Raw genomic sequence first — 19,125 nt, forward strand, 5'->3', positions numbered from 1 at the left:
CCTACTCTGTTTTCTGACCGTTAACCAATCCTCAATCCATGCTAGTATATTACTCCCAATCCCATGTGCCCCAATTTTGATAAATAACCTCTTGTATGGCGCCTTATCGAAAGCCTTCTGAAAACCCAAATACACCACATTCACTGGTTCCCCCTTATCTATTCTGCTAGTTACAACCTCAAAAAACTCAAACAGATTAATCAAACACGATTTCCTTTCATAAATCCGTGTTGACTCTGCCCAATCCTATTATTATTTTCTAAGTGCCCTGTTACCATGTCCTTAATAATAGATTCTAGCATTTTCCCTACTACTGATGTCAGGCTAACTGGTCTGTAGTTCCCAGTTTTCTCGCTCCCTCCTTTCTTAAATAGTGGGGTTACATTTGCTACCTTCCAATCCGCAGGAACCATTCTAGAGTCTATGGAATTCTGGAAAATGACAACCAATGCATCCACTATCTCTATAGCCATCTCTTTAAATACCCTAGGATGTAGGCCATCAGGTCCAGGGGATTTATCGGCTTTCGGTCCCATTAATTTCTCCAGTACTTTTTTTTTACTAATACGAATTTCTTTCAGTTTCTCATTCTCACTAGACCGTTGGTTCTCCACTATTTCTGGAAGTTTTTTGCATCTTCTTCCGTGAAGGCAGACACAGAGGGCTGGATTTTCATTGAGGAGGCAGGACTACAACTTTCGGGGTTGTAGTCCCGCCTCCATCGAGTTGTGGCCAACCCACGTGATTTTGACTTGATTGACCTTGTTGAGCCCGCCCAGCGGGCTCAGCAGGTCAATTAAGGGCCACCCAGCAACAGGTGACGTCACAGATTGATATTTCATCTGTCAAGACCTTTTGACAGATGAAATATCAGTGTTTCACAGCTGTTTGAAGCTGTCAAACACTGACAATCTGTACTCCAGGTTAATTCCTTCCTCTCAGGATGATTTAGAGATCTCCCCAGAACAGAAAGCTGAATGCTGGAACTTTTGACAGCTCGCAGCCATTCTGCTTTCTGTGCCGGTGGGATGAGGGACTCCCGAGACCTGAAGGAAGGAAGGCTGTAAAGGTAAGTACATGTAAGTAAAACTTCTTTAAACACTTTACACACACCAAACACACTTACCTCTGCACTCATGCACCCATCATTCACCTGAACACCGGACATCTTGACCCCTCCAAGCCCTTCATCCCGACAGCCCGCCTCGCTAACTTGGCGTGGTTTGGAGCCGTCTGGAATCCCACATTTCACCAATGAAAATAGGGATTAGGCTAAAAACTGCCTGTTAACTACCTGTTAACAGGCAGTTAATTGGCACTAATCCCTTCCCGCCTCTGGGAGGCGGGCCCCAGTGCAGGTCGGGTACCCGCCTCCTTTGAAACTGGCATGGAGACGGGTTGGGGGCGGGATGGGTTCGTGCCCCCCGATTTCGGGATTTTAACCCCCCACACACCTCCAATTCCACCTCCACGGCCCAATGAAAATCCTGCCCAAAGTACTTGTTTAATTTCCCTACCATTTCCTTATTCCCCATTGTAATTTCTCCTGTCTCAGCCTGTAAGGGGCCCACATTTACTTTTGCTAATCTTTTCCTTTTTACATAACTATAGAAGCTTTTACAGTCTGTTTTTATGTCTCTCGCAAGTTTACTCTCATATTCTACTTTCCCTTTCTTTATCAATTTCTTGGTCCTCCTTTGCTGAATGGGTGGGTTGTCTTATGAGGAAAGGTTGGATAGGCTAGGCTTGATCCCGCTGGAGTTTAGAAGAGTAAGAGGTGACTTGATTGAAAAATATAAGATCCTGAAGGGTCTTGACAGGGTGGGTGTGGAGAGGATGTTTCCTCTTATGGGACAATCTAGAACTAGAGGTCTCTGTTTAAAAATGAGGGGTCGCCCATTTAAGACAGAGATGAGCAGAATTTTTTTCTCAGAGGGTCGTGAGTCTTTGGAACTCTCTTCCTCAGAGGGCGGTAGAAGCAGTCTTTGAATATTTTTTAAGGCAGAGGTAGATAGATTCTTGATGAGCAAGGGGGTGAAAGGTTATTGGGGGTAGGCGAGAATGTGGAGTAATCAGATCAGCCATGATCTTACTGAATGGCGGAGCAGGCTCGAGGGGCCAAGTGGCCTACTCCTGCTCCTAATTCGTATGTATGTTAATATAAATTCTAAAATCCTCCTAATCCTCAGGCTCACTACAGGAAACTTTGGTTTGTCCGGAGGTTAACTGTCCGGAATGCTTGAGCCTCCGGCAAAAATCAGGAGCCGTTTCGTTAGGTTTTTTTTCTTTTCGTTGCTTTTTTTTTACCAGTCAGGCTCTGCAAGGTCTCGCTGAAGCTGTTGCTAAGCTACAGAGACGCTTGCAAGGTACGGCCGACTGTTTAGAAGCTGTTGCTAAGCAACAGGGTTTGTTGCCAGATATGGAGCTCAAAATCTCCGTATGTTTCAACATTAGCGCTGGTTTGTCCGGCAGTTTTGATGGGACGGTAACAGCTCGGTCCCGTCAGTGCCGGATAGCACAAAGTTTCCTGTACTCTTTTTGACAACATTATAAGCCTCTTCCTTTGATCTAATACTATCTTTAACTTTTCGTTAGCCACGGTTGGACCACTTTTCTTGTGGGGTTTTTGTGCCTTAAAGGAATGCATATTTGTTGTAAATTATGTATTAATTATTTAAATGCTAGCCATTGCTTGTCTACCGTCATATCTTTTAATGTAGTTTCCCAATCTACCTTCGCCAACTCACCCTCATACCTACGTAATTTGCTTTTTTTTTAGATTTAAGACCCTAGTTTCGGATTTAACTAAATCACTTTCAAACTCAATATAAAATTCTATCATATTATGGTCACTCTTCCCTAAAGGCCCCTTTACTACAAGGTTATTAATGAACCCTTTCTCATTGCACAATACTAGATCTAAAATAGCCTATTCCCTAGTTGGTTCCTGAACATACTGATCTAGAAAACTATCTTGTATACATTCCATGAATTCGTCCTCCACACTATTACAGCAAATTTGGTTTGCCCAGTCTATATGTAGATTAAAGTCCCCCATGATTATTGGATTACCCTTGTTACATGCACCTCTAATTTCCTAATTTATACTCTGCCCTACATTACAACTACTATTTGGGGACCTATAAACAACTCCCACCAATGTTTTCTGCCCCTTGCTATTTCTTAGCTCCACCCAAGCTGATTCTACTTCTTGATTTTCAGAGCCAAGATCCTTTCTCTCTACTGTCTTTATCTCATCCTTTATCAGGGCTAGCCCTCCTCCTTTTCCATTTTTCCTATCTCTTCTAAAAGTTAAGTATCCTGGAATATTTAGTTCCCAACCTTGGCCACTTTGCAACCACGTCTCTGTTATGGCTATTAGATTAAACCTGTTAATTTCTATCTGCGCTATTAATTCATCTATTTTGTTGTGAATGCTTCACGCATTCAGATATAGCACCTTTATCTGACTTATTTCTATTTTTCCCTGATGTCACCGTAGTCACTGATGCCTTATTACGTTTGTTACTCTCTCTGTCCCTTCCTGACCCACTCTACTTATTTTTACCCAAAACTCTACTCCTTGAGACAGTTCTTTCGCTGCTTTTAAATTGACTCTTTCCTGAATCCTCCCACCCCCCCCTTCATTAATTTAAAGCCCTGTCTACTGCCCTAGTTATGCGGTTCGCCAGGACACTGGTCCCAGCCCAGTTTAAGTGGAGCTCGTCCCAACGGAACAGCTCCCTCTTTCCCCAGTACTGGTGCCAGTGCCCCATGAACTGAAACCCCTTCCCCCCACAGCACTAGCGAAGGCTTCTTTGGCAGCACCTCCCAAACCCGCATCCTCTTCCACCTAGAAGGACTAGGACAGCAGGTGCATGGGAACACCACCACCTCCAAGTTCCCCTCCAAGTCACACACCATCCTGACTTAGAAGTATATCGCTGATCCTTCATCGTTGCTGGGTCAAAATCCTGGAACTCCCGACGTTAACAGCACCGTGGGAGTACCTTCACCACACGGACAGCAGCAGTTCAAGAAGGCGGCTCACCACCACCTTCTCAAGGGCAATTAGGGATGGGCAATAAATCAAAGTGTCCAGTTAACTCTACCCATCCCCGATACCCTGCAATGTCTGCACCTCAGACTCCAGCTCAAAAACTCTGAGCTGAAGTTCCTCAAGATGCAGGCACTTACTGCAAACATGGGTGTCTGGGATCACAATGCTCTCCACAAACTCCCACGTGCTGCAGTTGCAACACACCACCTGCACTGCCATCCCGATATGACCTTGTTTTATTTAATTACATTTGTATTTAGGTAACTTAGTTTACAGTGTCATTTCTTGACTACTTACTTGATCTAGATTATGTTAAGGGTACTGAAATTAAATATGTACTTGTAACACAAAGTAATGTAGGTAAAAAGCAACAACTCTTCCCCCTCTTCTCCAAATTCCCATTCTTTCCAAATTCCCAAATAAAACACTCTGTTCAAGTCCACTCCGTTTAATCCTGTTCTGTGCGGACCGCAGTCTTGGGCAGGCAACTTGCTGCCTTTCAGTGCCATGCATATACACGCGTGAACCTCACACTACACAGCCAGGAGGCACACTTCTCACTCTTTGATGACCATAATACTATGTTTGCACTAATATGAACATAGGATTTAGTAAGTTTCCTTTTTATACTTCTATAACATTGTTAGAAAATCACAACATCATCATCCTGTGATCACCATTGACCAGAAACTCAACTGGACCAGCCATGTAAGTGGCATGGCTGCTAGAGGGGGTCAGAGGCTGGATATTCTGCAACAAGTGGCTCACCTCCTAACACCCCCTAAAGTCTTTCCACCATCTACAAGGCACAAGTGTGATGGAACACTCTCTATTTGCCTGGATTGGTGCAGCTGCAACAACACTCAAGAAGCTCAACAAAGCACCCCATCCACTGGCTTAAACATTCATTCCCTTGGCATACTGTGGCTGCAGTGCGTGCTATCTACAGGATGCTTCGCAGCAACTCGCCAAAGCTTCTTCAGCAGCACCTCCCAAACCAGCAAGCTCCACCACCTAGAAGGAAAAGGACAGCAGGTGCATGGGAACACCACCATCTCCAAGTCACATGCCATCCAACTTGGACACATTGGCAAGGCTGGCATTTATTGGCCATTCCTAATTGCCCTTGAGAAGGTGGTGGTGAGCCTTCTTCTTGAACCGCTGCAGTCCGTGTGGTGAAGGTACTCCCACAATGCTGATAGGTAGGGAGTTCCAGGATTTGACCCAGCGACGATGAAGGAATGGCGATATGTGTCAGGATAGCATGTGACTTGGAGGGGAGTAATGGATATCCGGGAATGAGTTACAGGCTGGAATTTAACTGATGGTTTACATATAAAATAACAGATATCCAAGAGTAAATTACAGACTGGAATCTAAATCGAGAGGTTTGGATAGTGTAGATACAACATATTGGGAATAAATTACAGGCTGGGAGCTAATATCTCTAAGCAAGCAGTTTCTGTCCCTTGAACCCCAAGTTTTGCTGCACACTGAAGATCAGTATTAGCAGTTTTGATGGGGAGGCGGTGTGTGGGAATGGCTCCATTTTGTGCCAGTGGCAACTGCCATTGTGTCTGTATCTTTGATGAGCAAGATCATTCACAGTGAAGAATTAACCGCAAATTACGATTGTATGTTTATCAGCAATGGTAGAGCCTATTAAAATAACTTAGGAAAAAAGATAGAGAAACAAAAGTCACATAACTTTGAAAGTTGAAAAGGATTTTCCAACTTTTCCAAAAGAGTTCATCAATGGCATTACAATCACTCGCTCAAGCAATTCTAACAATAAAAAGTATTCACCCCTCCACTCAGATTTATTAAAGTATTGTTCGAAAAATTATTCTTGAAACACCGCACCCAGGTGATACAGCGTTGCAAAAGCCTAATTATCTGTTAGTGTCCTGCTGATAGTCAATCAATCCCCTTGACACAAGTGAGGTTTCCTGTTATTTGGATTGCTGTCGACCTTTCCAATTTTCTATAATGCATGGGATAGAGTGACAGTGCTGACAACCTGTACAAGTGACCGATAAGAAATGGATTGAGTTTTTAAAATGTGACCAAATCAGCAAGGACCACTGCTTTACAAATGACACTTCACCATTTTGCTATATATTTTTAATAAACACTATTACTCGCGCTCCAGTAACTGAGCAGTTGAGACCTGGCAGTGGCCCACATTGGTGTTAGTTCTGAGCTCAAAGTCACTGCACTGTTGCAAAGTCAATGGTGGTTAAATAAGTATATCCTCTTGTTGAGACAACTGATGCTTGAAGGGTAGGAGTGGGTCACAGGAGCTCCACTGGCTTTTACATTTCTGATGATGTACACCCTGCTAAATCCGGTATTGCGCCAACTTCCTTAATTTACCTCATGCAGTACCTCTGCTGCTGGGCTGATTGCATTTGTGGTAATGGCTAGTGTATCTGGTCTAAACTGTCCAAACCTAGAAATCATCCATCACCCAAGTCGTCAAAAGGAGTGGCACCCAGTGCATTGGTCTGAATGGGAGGAAGGAGGGGGTTAGAATTCTAACTCATGCTCCTCAAAGCAGGTGAAACTACTGTGCCCAGACTTTGAATGTGCAAAGAGACCATTCTCTACCATTCAATGGTTTTCCTAGGCTAAGGAACTTGTATAATGGGTTTTATCCAGCTACCATACTGTAGTGGTTCTAATACATAACATTAAGATTGCTGTTTTGCCAGTAAATTTTAATGTGTGATACCCCTGATTCAACTCCAAGTTGCCTGTACAACCCATGTTCTTACCCCTGTTATATAGCTCAAAATACATTCTCCAGATACAACTCAAATTTGGAAGAAAAAAAGTCCATACTTGTACAGCTGGGTGTTTTTCATGGCTTAACTGGATATTATTATTTCTGTGAAAATTCCACACACCAACCCTATTACACATTACCAGAACCTAGTGTCAATAGTGGCTCATTATGGAATGGGAACATTATTTGTAACCCACTCACAGTTCATTCCCACACAAAATTGGCATCAAACTCACCCTGGATTCAACACTCAAGGGCTAAGCTTTGCTACGACATTCTTATCAGTTCCTGAATCAGGCGTGGTCTACATTTGCCACTGTATGGAGTCTGGAGCAGTGCAAGATTCCTAACGTAAGCAGAGTACCAGCCTGGGGTTTGCCAGTGTGCAGCAATTGTCAAAAAGAGACTGTACAGCCTGTTGCACGTTTTTACAAGAACTTTGTAGTCAGGGTTTAGCTAGCTTGACCCAATGTGCTCTCCTGATTCCAGTACGAGAGCCCCGTTGAGAGAGGCTATGAAAAGCACTTACCTCGAGAAAAACCCATGGGCCAAAGCAGAACAAAACAGGCAATGCTACTAACTCTCTCAGCACTTCAACACCCACTTCCTTACTCCCAGCAGTCCTGATCTCCTCAGTAATGACCAGCACCTGCTTGGAAGGGGAGAGTAGTGCTGTCGGGAGCACGGTCTGGTCCGTCTGTTTCGCAATTGTATATGCCATTGGATTCTTCCGAGCAGTCTTTTTTCCATCAGGAGCTGCTTCACATTTGGATAGCGGGCTGGATCCAGCTTGTGCTTTGGACACCTCCCACTATAATGCTTTGACTGAGTACAGCTTTACAGATAGAAGTTCAACAATATTATGTCAATGACTGAAACTGCTTTTAGCTCAATTTTATGCTAATTCTGACACAAAAGAAAGCTTCAATAAACATATCTAGTGCAACCGAAAAATTATAAAGAACACCAAAACTTAAAGACAGCAAAACCAATTTACATTATATTGCCATTCCACTGGGAACTAAAGAGTATTCATGTCTGGAATTGTGTCGATTAGATTTGGTTTGTGAAAGTCCGACTGACATTGGACCCAAGTTTGCAAGACTAGATGAAACTTTGTTGAGCAAAATTGAATGCTGCCTTGAAAATCAAACGCCATGTTCCTTTTACCTGTGATGGTTAGACACTGTTCTTCAGTTTCCCTGTCTTTTTCGCTCTTCACTTTCTTTTTCTTTGTTTTCCATCTGTTCTTCACCTCAGCAACCAGCCGCTGAAACTCCTTCTGGTGCTTCACACCTGCAATGTAATAAGTCAAAAAATTGTTGGAATATTTGCAATGTAACTGAGAGCACTCCTGGCATTCCATTTTGGTAATGTTGCAATGAGCCTATGGATGGTGGTAGTGAATGGCAGGACCTCTCCACATAGTTAACTTTACTGATCGTCCTCTATCTAGGGAGCGGTGGGGGGAGTGGGGGGAACAGATTTGATGTCTAAATCCAATTATATTTCACGATATAAATCTCTACCTGGGGTTCCATTCAAACTGATCACTGGCAGTATACTTTACAACCATAATCCACCCTCTCAAGGAAATGTATTGCCCTCTGGACTTCAGCTCGATACCCACCCATGAGGCTAGAGGAGCTGATGTATGAGGGCACTGAGGGGGGAATTCCATCCTTCCTGTCAGAAGAGAAAAGACACAGGGCTAGAGGTAGGGTCTAATTTTAAGTGCATCAGATATGCCCTGCCAAACACCCCAGCCATATTTTCCCTAAAAATCCTTACATTTGCATTGTAATTTCTGTGAACCTTACTCACAGTCGATTCCATCCATCCCATTCTCTGTATCTCTGCTCAATCTGTGATCCTGTTTGTTGTCAGATACTGGTGTCACCTGGATTCACCAATGTTCTCTCTCTCCACCCGAGAGAGAGAAAGCCATTAGAAGGCGGAGTATCACAGCCTCCAAAACACTCTCTCTGTATCTACTCTATCAAAACCTTTCATAATTTGCAAGACCTCTATTAGGTCACCCCTCAGCCTTCTTTTTTCAAGAGAAAAGAGACCCAGCCTGTTCCTCCTTTCCTGATATGTATACCCTCGCATTTCTGGTATTATCCTTGTAAATCATCTCTGCACCCTTTCCAGTGCCTCTATATCCTTTCTATAATATGGCGACCAGAATTGTACGCAGTACTCCAAGCATGGCCTAACCAAGGTTCGATATAAGTTTAGCATAACTTCACTACTTTTCAATTCTATCCCTCTAGAAATAAACCCTAGTGCCTGGTTTGCTTTTTTTATGGCCTTGTGTCGCTACTTTTAACGATTTGTGTATTTATACTCCGGGATCCCTTTGCTCCTCTACCACACCTAGGCCTAGAAATTCAGTTGCGTTCGCCAGCCGTTAGCGCCATAAGAGGAGTAGATTTCGAGCGCTAGACACTTAGCGCCCGGGCGCAGGCCGATCTGCGCCTACGCCCAAATTCAGTTGACATTTAGCGCCGGCGCAAAGTGTTTGCGCCCGCTCAGCTGCGCGCGCAGCTTATGACGTCATTTCGTCGTGCAACGCTGTTTGTGCGCCCCAAACCGGAACTTCAGTGGCGCCCGCCCAATGCGGGCGTGGCGCTGTTAAGAACTGTGAAGTGGAACACAGCAGAGGCCCTGCGGGCCTCGTGGAGCGCTAATTAAAGGGCACTCAGACTGGACTATAAAGGCCAGCCATTTTGCTGCAATGACTTTAGTGCTTTGGATTTCTGGACAGAGACCAAGGAACAGACCTTACTGATTTGGGACAACATAGGAGAGGTATTTTTGGCTTCTGGCCAGAGCTTGGCAATTTGACTCATTGTGATTTCACTGTTTGCAAGTATATTATGGGGGCTGCATGGGGTTCCAACCCTCAGTTCCAGCATTATGTGCGAAGGGCTCGCAGACGCTGTGTGAGAGGGGCAGCCATGCCTAGACGCAGAGGGGCCTTCAGGCGTCGGCAACGTAGGCCTTACCCACTCAGGGAATACCGGCAGCAGGTGTCCTATCTCACCATGACTGCCGCGCATTGTGTTAAGAGGCTGCGCTTCAGAAGGGAGGTGGTTGCAGAGATCTGCCAGCTGCTTCACAGAGATCTGCGTCCACAGCTGATGTGCAGGACGTCTCTGTCGGTGGAAGTGAAGGTCACGGTGGCTCTGAACTTTTATGCAAGCGGCTCCTTCCAAGCCGCTGCTGGGGACATAGCAAACATCTCCCAGTTCGCCATGCATCGCTGCATCCGGCAGGTCACCGATGCCTTTTTCGCAAGGAGACACCAATTCATCTCCTTCCCCATGACCCTAGAGAGGCAGGAGCAGCGTGCAGTCAGATTTGCCAGGATCGCCGACTTCCCCATGGTGCAGGGCGCCATTGACTGCACGCATGTGGCTATGCGGGCACCTATCGACAATGCCGAGGATTACCGCAACCAGAAGGGCTACCATTCCCTCAATGTACAGCTGGTGTGTGACCACAGGCAGCGCATCCTAGCTGTCAATGCCCGCTTTCCAGGAAGCAGCCACGATGCATTTATCCTGCGCCAGACTACTGTGGCTGACATGTTCCAGGCACAGCCTCCCCCAAGGGGATGGCTTATCGGGGACAAGGGCTACCCTTTGTGTACATGGCTCATGACCCCGCTCCGCGCGCCCAGGACCCCTGCTGAGGAGGCATACAACGAAAGCCATCAAGCCACAAGGAACATCATAGAGCAAACAATTGGCGTCCTCAAGCAACGGTTCCGCTGCCTGGATCGTTCCGGCGGATCTCTACAGTATTCGCCGGATAGAGTCTCCCAGTTCGTCGTTGTTTGCTGCATGCTGCACAACCTGGCTATCCGCAGGACTCAGGCACTGCCACCTCACGTTGGACCACCACCTCAGGAGGACGAGCAGGAGGACCATGAGGAGGAGGAGGAGGAGGATTACCAGCCCAGGAGGGAGCCACAAGGTCCAAGGGCCGTCCGCCGGCGGCTTATTGAACGACACTTCTAGGCCCCCTCTCAGGGAATGGCTTGTGGCAATGAACGCACCTGAATGCAGCCGCTCCGCAAGCCCTCAGCCGGTTAACGCAACAACCACTTGAAACATGACACATGGACAAGCTGAATAAATAAAAAGCTTTATTTAACAAACTCAGGGCCCTTCCCACATGAAACACAAAAACAGACAAGACCCCCAAAAAACAGTCAAAAACATATCTCACTCCCACAACCTGCGGAGGAATAACAAAACTTGTCCATCCAATTGGCCTTCATCCTCGGCCTTACCAAGACAAACCCCCCCATACAGAACACAAACACCCCCATCTAAAAAAACATTTGCCTTCATCTTCGGCCTTACCAAAATAAGCCCCCCCCATACAGAACACAAACACCCCCATATAAAAAAACATCTGGCAACACACTCTACTTGGTGTGCCGAGAGGGCGAGTCCTTGTGCAGGCTTCTCCGGCCCCTGCCCGACCTGCTGCTCCGCCTCAACCTGGGCCCTGTGTGTGTTGCAAGGCTGGGGGAAGGCTCCTGAGGGGCACAATGCGTGACGGAAGATGCCCTTGGGGGTCGGCCTAGACGAGGTCCGGCCCTGGAGGGGCCGGCTGCTGACTGCTGCAGCTGTGGCTGGCCAGCATCAGTCTCTCCAGCAGCTCGTCGTAGATTTGCTGGGGGAGTGGCAGTGGCGGCTGCAGCAATGGGGGCAAGCTGGCTGATGCCAGGCGCTCACTGGTCGCCAGAGACACTGGCACTCGGCCGGGCTGGCACTGCAGCAAGCGCAGCAATCTGGTGAAGGCCAGACCGCTGTGCTGCAGCAGCGCGGCGGGTGCCCTGGCGAAGCATCCGTGACACAGCGAGTGTGGCAGAAGTGAGTGCCCGTACTGCCCTGGTCTGTGCCCGCATCAGACCAGCCAGTGTCTGCACGGCACCACTCATGAACTCTCGACTCGCGTCCTGTGCTGCCGCGAGTTGTTCGACACCCCTGGCCTGTGAGTCCCCGAAATCGGCCACACTATGAGCCAGGGACTCAATGGCCTGAGGCAACTGTCCCACAACCCCATGAACTCGGTGTGGCGCCGCTCCGAATCCGCGGACATTTGATCAAGGAGGCGCACCTCCTGGGCGAGGACCGTCTCCGGACTGGAGGCCGGACTCTCCCTCTGGGGAGAAGGCCGCCGAGCTGGCCGACCCTTCCCGCGTGGCTGGACGCCACTGGGCACAGGAGCTACACCCCCCTGCAACACTTCCCCCTGGCTCTCCTCCAGGCAAGACGTGTCCCCTCCATTGCCATCCCCTGGCGCGGATGAGGGTTCCCCCGATGTGCCGCCTTCCTCTTGGTCCTCGTCGTCCTCCTCTTCCGAGGGACTGACACTCGCGGCTTCAGGGACCTCCTCCTCACCAGCTGAAAGCAGGAAGGCGCAAGAGTAGCTTTAGAGTGAGGACAGGGCGTCAGCGAGGGAGGCATGAGTGGTGGCATTATGCGCATTGGTGGGACAGTGGCAAAGGATGTAGATCTGAAGCGCAAGGGGAACGAGAGAGGTCCAAACGGTCATGTCCTTACCATTGGGGCCCAGCACAGGGTCGGCATCTCCAGTAGCAACGGGGCCAATCACCCGGGCACGCATGAGTCGAGCCATGCGCTCCTCCAGGTCACTGAGCTCCTGGAACTGGACACGGCCTCCCCCGGTGACAGTCCGGCTCTTCAGATTCTGCGCCAGCTTGGCCTGCAAGAGAAAGGACGGCCTCTAAGTACAGTGTGGTGCCCTGTTGTTGTGTGCACTGCCTCCCATGGTCGAATAGCTTGGCCAGTGTGTCAAGTGCAGAAAGTGCTGCTGATGATCATGCCAGTGCCATAGCTGCTGGAGGAGGGCTGGCCATTAGGCCTTTGAGGTCCCTTTGCCCATAATGTGAGGTGCACATGCAAGGATGAGGAGGACACTGGAAAGGGTACTCACCCTGACCAACCGAGTGAGGTCGTTGAACTTCTTGCGGCATTGGTCACCAGTCCTGGGGACATCGCTGTTGGCTGTGACCCTCTGGGCGATTTCCCTCCAGGCTCTCCTGTACAGCCTCTTGGGAGCCTTCTTGCCACTGTCCGGGCACAAGATATCTCTTTTCTTCTCCAAACCCCTAAGCAGCACCCTCAAAGCATGCTCTGAGAAGCGCTGCGCTCGTTCACGGGCCTTCTGCATGGCTTCAGGCGCTATTTGGGTCCAGCAGCAGTGTTCAGGCCTAGCTGGAGGGCTGCAGTATCCAGGGCGTTGCAGCAGACCAAGTCGACCCTTCCCCCTTTAAGAGCTGGCCGGCGTCAGGGTGTCTGCTGTCAATCAAAACATGACCGCACCTGCGCTGCGCCCGGCCTCGGCGTTATCACTCTGCACCGCCGGCTTAGCGCCTAAAGATAGGGGTGCAACGCCAGTTTCAGCGCTCGCCCAAACTCCTTGGCCAAAGCTACTGAATATCGGCGAAGTGGCCTCCACTTTCCGGCGGGCGCTAACTTTAGCGCCCGCCCGACTTTACCGCCCCAAAAGTGGCTATACTGAATTTCTAGGCCCTAGACTCTCACCCTCCAAGTAATATGTGACATCCCTATTCTTCCTACCAAAATGTAATACCTCACCTTTATCTGTGTTGAAATTCATTTGCCAATTATATGCCCATTCTGAAAGTTTATTAATGTCCTCCTGTAATTTGTTACAGTCCTCCTCAGTATTGACTATTCCACCCCCCCCCCCAATTTGGTGTCATCCACAAATTTAGAAATTGTGTTTTTGATTCCAAAGTCTAAATCGTTAATGTAAATTGTGAACAACGGTGGTCCCAGCACTGATCCTTGTGGAACACCACTACCCACCTTCTGCCACTGTGAATAGCTACCCTTTACCCCTACTCTCTGCTTTCTGTCTTGAAACTAGCTAGCTATCCAATCTGCTACTTGTCCCCTGACTCCACATTCTCTGACCTTATTCATTAGTCTAATATGTGGTAACCTATCGAAGGCCTTTTGAAAATCTAGATAAATTACATCTACTGCATTACCCTTGTCTACGCTCTCTGTTACCTCTTCAAAAAATTCAATGAGGTTGGTCAAGCAAAACTTTCCCTTTTGAAATCCATGCTGACTATTCATTATTATATTTTTGCTTCCAGATGTTCTTCTATTTTCTCCTTTGGTAGGGATTCCATTATTTTTCCTACCACGATGTTAAGCTGACCGGTCTATAGTTCCCTGGACATGTTCTATCTCCCTTTTTAAATATAGGTATTACATTAGCTATCCACCAGTCCTCTGGCACTATATATTTTTTAACGAATGATTAAATACGTGTAGTAATGCCTCTGCTATCTCTTCCCTAGATTCTTTTACAATGCACTGATGTAATCCGTCCGGACCAGGATTTTTTTCCTCTTTGAGTTTGATTAGTTTATTTAATATAGCCACTCTTTTTATTTTAAATGCATTTATTTCATTACTAATCTCATGATCCAATGTCATGTCCACTTGTTCTATCTCCCTGGTAAATACTGAAGCAATGTAATTATTTAATATTTCTGCCATCTCTCTATCGTTGCCTATGGTATTATCCTGTCCATCCCTTAGTGGCCCTATTCCCATCCTGACCTTCCTTTTTTTTATTTATGTGCCTATAAAATATTTTACGACTTTGTTTTATGTTCCTTAATAATTTAATTTCATAGTTCCTCTTTGCCTTCCTAATTGTTTTTTGACTTCTCTCCTAATCTCTTTGTATTCTCCCTTATCATGCTCTCCCCTGCTGTCCATGTACTTAATGTACGCCTCTTTCCTTACCCTCAATTGTTCCCTTATGGCTTTATTCATCCATGGTGTCCCATTAGTGCTTATTTGTTTTTTTTTAGCAGAATATATTTTTCCTGGACTCTGTTGAACACCGTTTTAAATGTTTCCCATTGCTGTTCTACGTCATTGTTTGCCAATATTGATGTCCATTTTATTTTCCCAAGTTCTATTCTCAGCCCCTCAAAACCAGCTTTTCTCCAATCTATTACCCTGGTCTTCGTCATACTTGCATCCTTCTCATTTATTATCTTAAAAGCGTATTATATTATGGTCACTATTGCCTAGCTGTTCCCCTACTTTTACTTCTCTTATCTGCTCTGGTTCATTCCCCATTACTAGATCCAATAGCGAATCCTCCCTTGTTGGGCTTTTTACATATTGGGTTAGAAAGGAGTCCTGTACACATTGTAGGAACTCTATTCCCTTATCCCCTTTACCTACCTCTTCTGTCCAATTAATATCGGGGTAGTTGAAATCCCCCATGATTATTATTCTATGTTTTATTACTCATTTTCCTAATTTGTTTGCATATTTCTTCCTCCACCTCCCTTCCACTATTAGGTGGTCTGTAGACTACCCCTATTAGCGTGATTGATCTTTTATTGTCTTTTATTATCTCTATCCGCATGGATTCTGTTTCTGTCTTGCTGATAGCTGCGTCACTTTTTTCTACTGCCATTATGTTATCCCTAATAAGTATAGCTACTCCACCTTCCCTTTTTCCTTCTCTATCTTTACTAAATATGTTATACCCTGCAATGTTTAGTTCCCAGTCCTAATTTTTCTGTAGTCATGTCTCAGTAATCCCTACTATGTCTGGTTCCTCGCAACGCATGATTGCCTCCAGCTTCCCTATTACGGATACTGTGTGCATTGCTGTACAGACAGTTTAACTCATTTTTAATAGCAGTTCCTTTCACTTTATTTTTAACTATCTTTTTACTCTCCTGTTCTATTACTCTATTTATTCCCTGGCCATCAATGTCCTCCCGTACTTTACTCTTTCCTAAACTCTCCTTTCCTGTTTTGTTTATATTTAGGCTAGTAATGCATCTGCAGCTACTCTTCAAAATGTCCTGCATCTCCAGCCAGAGAAACTATTTCCACTGGCAGGAGGGTCGGTAACCAGAGGACACAGATTTAAGGGCCCTGAATTCGCAGTCAGCGCCGTAACTCAGGAGTATGCTGCCGACATCAGAACAAAATCTGCACTTACCTCGTGTGAACCCTCCTTCAAAAAGTTGCTTTCAAACGCTGCAGAGTTGTGCACATGGTCGTGGCCCACAGATCCCAGGGGCGCACTGTTGTGCGAATCTGGGATCACGTGGGGCGGTGCTCCTTTCACTTCCTGACTCTTAGCCAATCAGGAAACAGAGGAGATTGCTAAAACAGAATTGTAAATATATGTCAATAGAGGACTTCTGTCTTCTATTGACATATATTTACAATTCTGTTTTAGCAATCTCCTCTACAGCGTTTGAAAGCAACTTTTTGAATTGGTTTAGCAGGTCTGCTGGCACAAACTAGGTGCAGGGATCGATCCCTGTGCTGGAATGGGTAGGCTTGTTCGTTGTTGATAATAAATTGGCATATATCTTTTATTTTAAACAAGGTAGGTTGTGACGTTTTGTCTGCTTTCGAAGACTGAAGACAAATCTTCAGATAGTCCTGTAGCTAACAGCAATTATCAAATGTTTCCTGGGCATGTGGCCAAAACGTTACTTAGATTTCCAGGCAAGGACAGGCACACTCATAGGTTTGTGGGTTGAGGCTCACCTGTAAGAGTGATTTGAAATAGGAGGGCCAAAATAATGTAGATTAAGGTTTTTAACAAGACCCATAAATGCAACACCATCCCATATCTACAAAACAAATATTTAAAATAGTCTACTCTTAATTAAGTCACTTTTTTGAGCTAAAAAAATTAGAATTATCTAGTAATTCAAATTAAGCGATTTTGAATTCGCAGAAGTAGACCGTATATTGTAATGTTTCAAAATTATATTCTTCCTTATAAACGGGTAGACTTATTCACAATAAAAGGCTCTATTATATTGTCTTTATTCAACTACCATAGTCAAAAACGACTCTATATTTTGCAAGAAGAGATGGCTTACAATTATGTGCATTCTTGCCTTAAAGTGAGGTGAGTGCGTAGGTGGCTCAGCCTGACCCCTCCGGGCTGACGCAGGATACTTTGTACAGGAGTTACAGCTGCAGAGTTTCTGCATTGATGACCACTTATGACAACTGAAGTGCATTAAAAGTGCACTGTAACACAACAGGACAGCCATGACGTGTTGTAGCTCCTAGTCACACATCGCGGTTAGTCTACATTGCTCCCCAATCCCTCCATTGGAGGAGTTTTAACTTAAGGAAATATGTTTCCTGATGCTAGTGATAGGAAGGTTATCAATCATTTCTACATGCCTTACTTAGAAGCAGTATGCACAAAAGGAAGCTTTTACAAACAGCAGGAAAATGTGATTAAACTGTATGAAATTGCAGAAGTGGACAGGCACCGGAGAGAAAATGTGGTCCAGATATAGGAGTCTCACTGGACTGCTTCAAAAATCCTGATCATTTTCCCCAAAACAAATCACTAGCTTAAAAAAATTAGATTGAAACCAAATTGCAGGGAGTCTTTTTACTCAGATCTTCAGACTGCAGGTGCCTCAAAATGGACACTTTTCGGCACATCAAAGAACATACAACCTACTCTCCGTACAATGCTGTAATCTGCCTGGTCAATTTTTAATTTGACAATCAATAGGCTGTTCCACTTCTCAGTTTTTATTTCAAATGAAAAACCACAGGCTCAAAAGCTCAGTTTAATTGTCCACTTTTATTAAATGTTCTTTACTTCAATATATAGAAAAATATTGGCCCAGCATTTGCTGGAGCAGGGCAACTCGTGGCGTGCCCCACTAGTTAGACTTTTTCCCTCATCCTGCAGCTCAAAGCGTTTTTGCCCTTTAAGTTGCTGGAAGTGCAAGATCAACAGGGCATCTGGGACCTTGGTAAACAATGGGACCAACAGTGCATCTCCTTAAGGATTTAAGGATCCAGAAAGACACAGGAACGACGGAGAGCGAAATGGGATGAATTAAGAGTCAAATCAGGTACAGAAAGGGAAATAAAGAGAGGGAGAGAAAGATTGGATTAAGAGAGAAAAAAAGAGACAGAAAGGAAAAGCAACAAATAATTTTTTTTTTTAAATCTCCAACAATAATTTACTACCTGCAGGAATGAGACTCCAGTTTCAATTGTTCCCTTTCTCGGCCAGAGAGGTTGAGTGGCATTGCAGGAACATAAATCTCAGCGTTAATAAAGTACCTAGGTATCAGCCCTACCTTTCTGCAGCGGGTTTAATTGGCAATTAATGCGCAAATGCAGCAATTTCTTGAAACTCACGAGGAGGTTATGGAGAGCTGCCGTTTTCGTGAGGCTAGCGGCGAAGTGGACAAATTGTCCAGCATCTGTGCCAATTCATAATTCACGGGGTATCTTTTCCTAGCCATAAATTGCTGGACCATTTACAGATTAATAACGGCATGTGCATTAAACTCGCCTTTGGCTGCAAATTCTGGCCCACCATGCTTAATCTGGTGTACTTTAGTATGAAACTCTTCTTCATTCCCGTCAATTGCATCCATCTCTACCATCTCCACTGACAACGGCAATCATCAACACTTTATCCATGTGTTATACAGCTCAAAATGTTCTCTCTGTACATGACCCAAATTCGGACAGAATCTGTAATTGTACTGCAGGGTGTTCCCCACAGTTCAAGTAAATGCAGTATGCAAATTTCACACACCAATTACACTTTACTGAAATCCGAGTGGCAAAACAGCACTCATTCAGGATTGAAGTTCTGGTTCCGCTGTTAATCACGCGAAAACGGCATCTCCCCTCAACCTCCCCGAGTTTGAAGAAATTGCTGCATTTGCACATTAATTGCCAATTAAACTTGCCGTAGAAAGTTAGAACTGGTACTCAACAACACAAGTACCTTTTTAATGACAAGATTTTATGTTCCTGTTTTGCCACTCAACCTCTCCAGCCGAGAACTGTACAGGTGTCAGACGCAAACATGAACTAAACTAGGTAAGAGCGGGTTAATGCACTTGCCTGATTTGAAATGGATTGTACCTTAAAACTGTGGCAGGGCACATGCATGAAGGCATAAAACAAACCCTTTGTGAATGCATGCTGCCACTTCCAAGATTCTACAACCGATTTCCCTGCTCTAACTGCTGTCTCAGGCTACATAGGAACGAAGTACTTTTCAGTTTTAGTAGGAGATCATTTGATTTTCAAGCCATCGGGGGAATGGAGGGAAGATCTGTATGATTGCTAATGATGTTGCGTGTCCATTTTGTCTAGCAATGAAATGGGAGCCTAACTACAATGAACTCTTGCCAAATAAA

General features: G+C 45.5%; 1 protein-coding gene across 1 annotated transcript in view; it reads right to left on the bottom strand.

The window, feature by feature from the left end:
• The window catches only part of rad18 (RAD18 E3 ubiquitin protein ligase), a 358,590-nt gene that overhangs the window by 172,429 nt on the left and 167,036 nt on the right, over positions 1-19,125 (bottom strand). Inside the window, exon 6 of the mRNA XM_086001346.1 lies at positions 8,019-8,144. Coding sequence (XP_085857472.1) covers positions 8,019-8,144 — 126 coding nt within the window. The remainder of the gene's footprint in view (positions 1-8,018; positions 8,145-19,125) is intronic.

This window comes from Somniosus microcephalus, chromosome 11 (genome assembly GCF_052327205.1).
Source record: "Somniosus microcephalus isolate GS21.2 chromosome 11, FLI_Smic_1.0, whole genome shotgun sequence".
Lineage (NCBI taxonomy): Eukaryota > Metazoa > Chordata > Chondrichthyes > Squaliformes > Somniosidae > Somniosus > Somniosus microcephalus.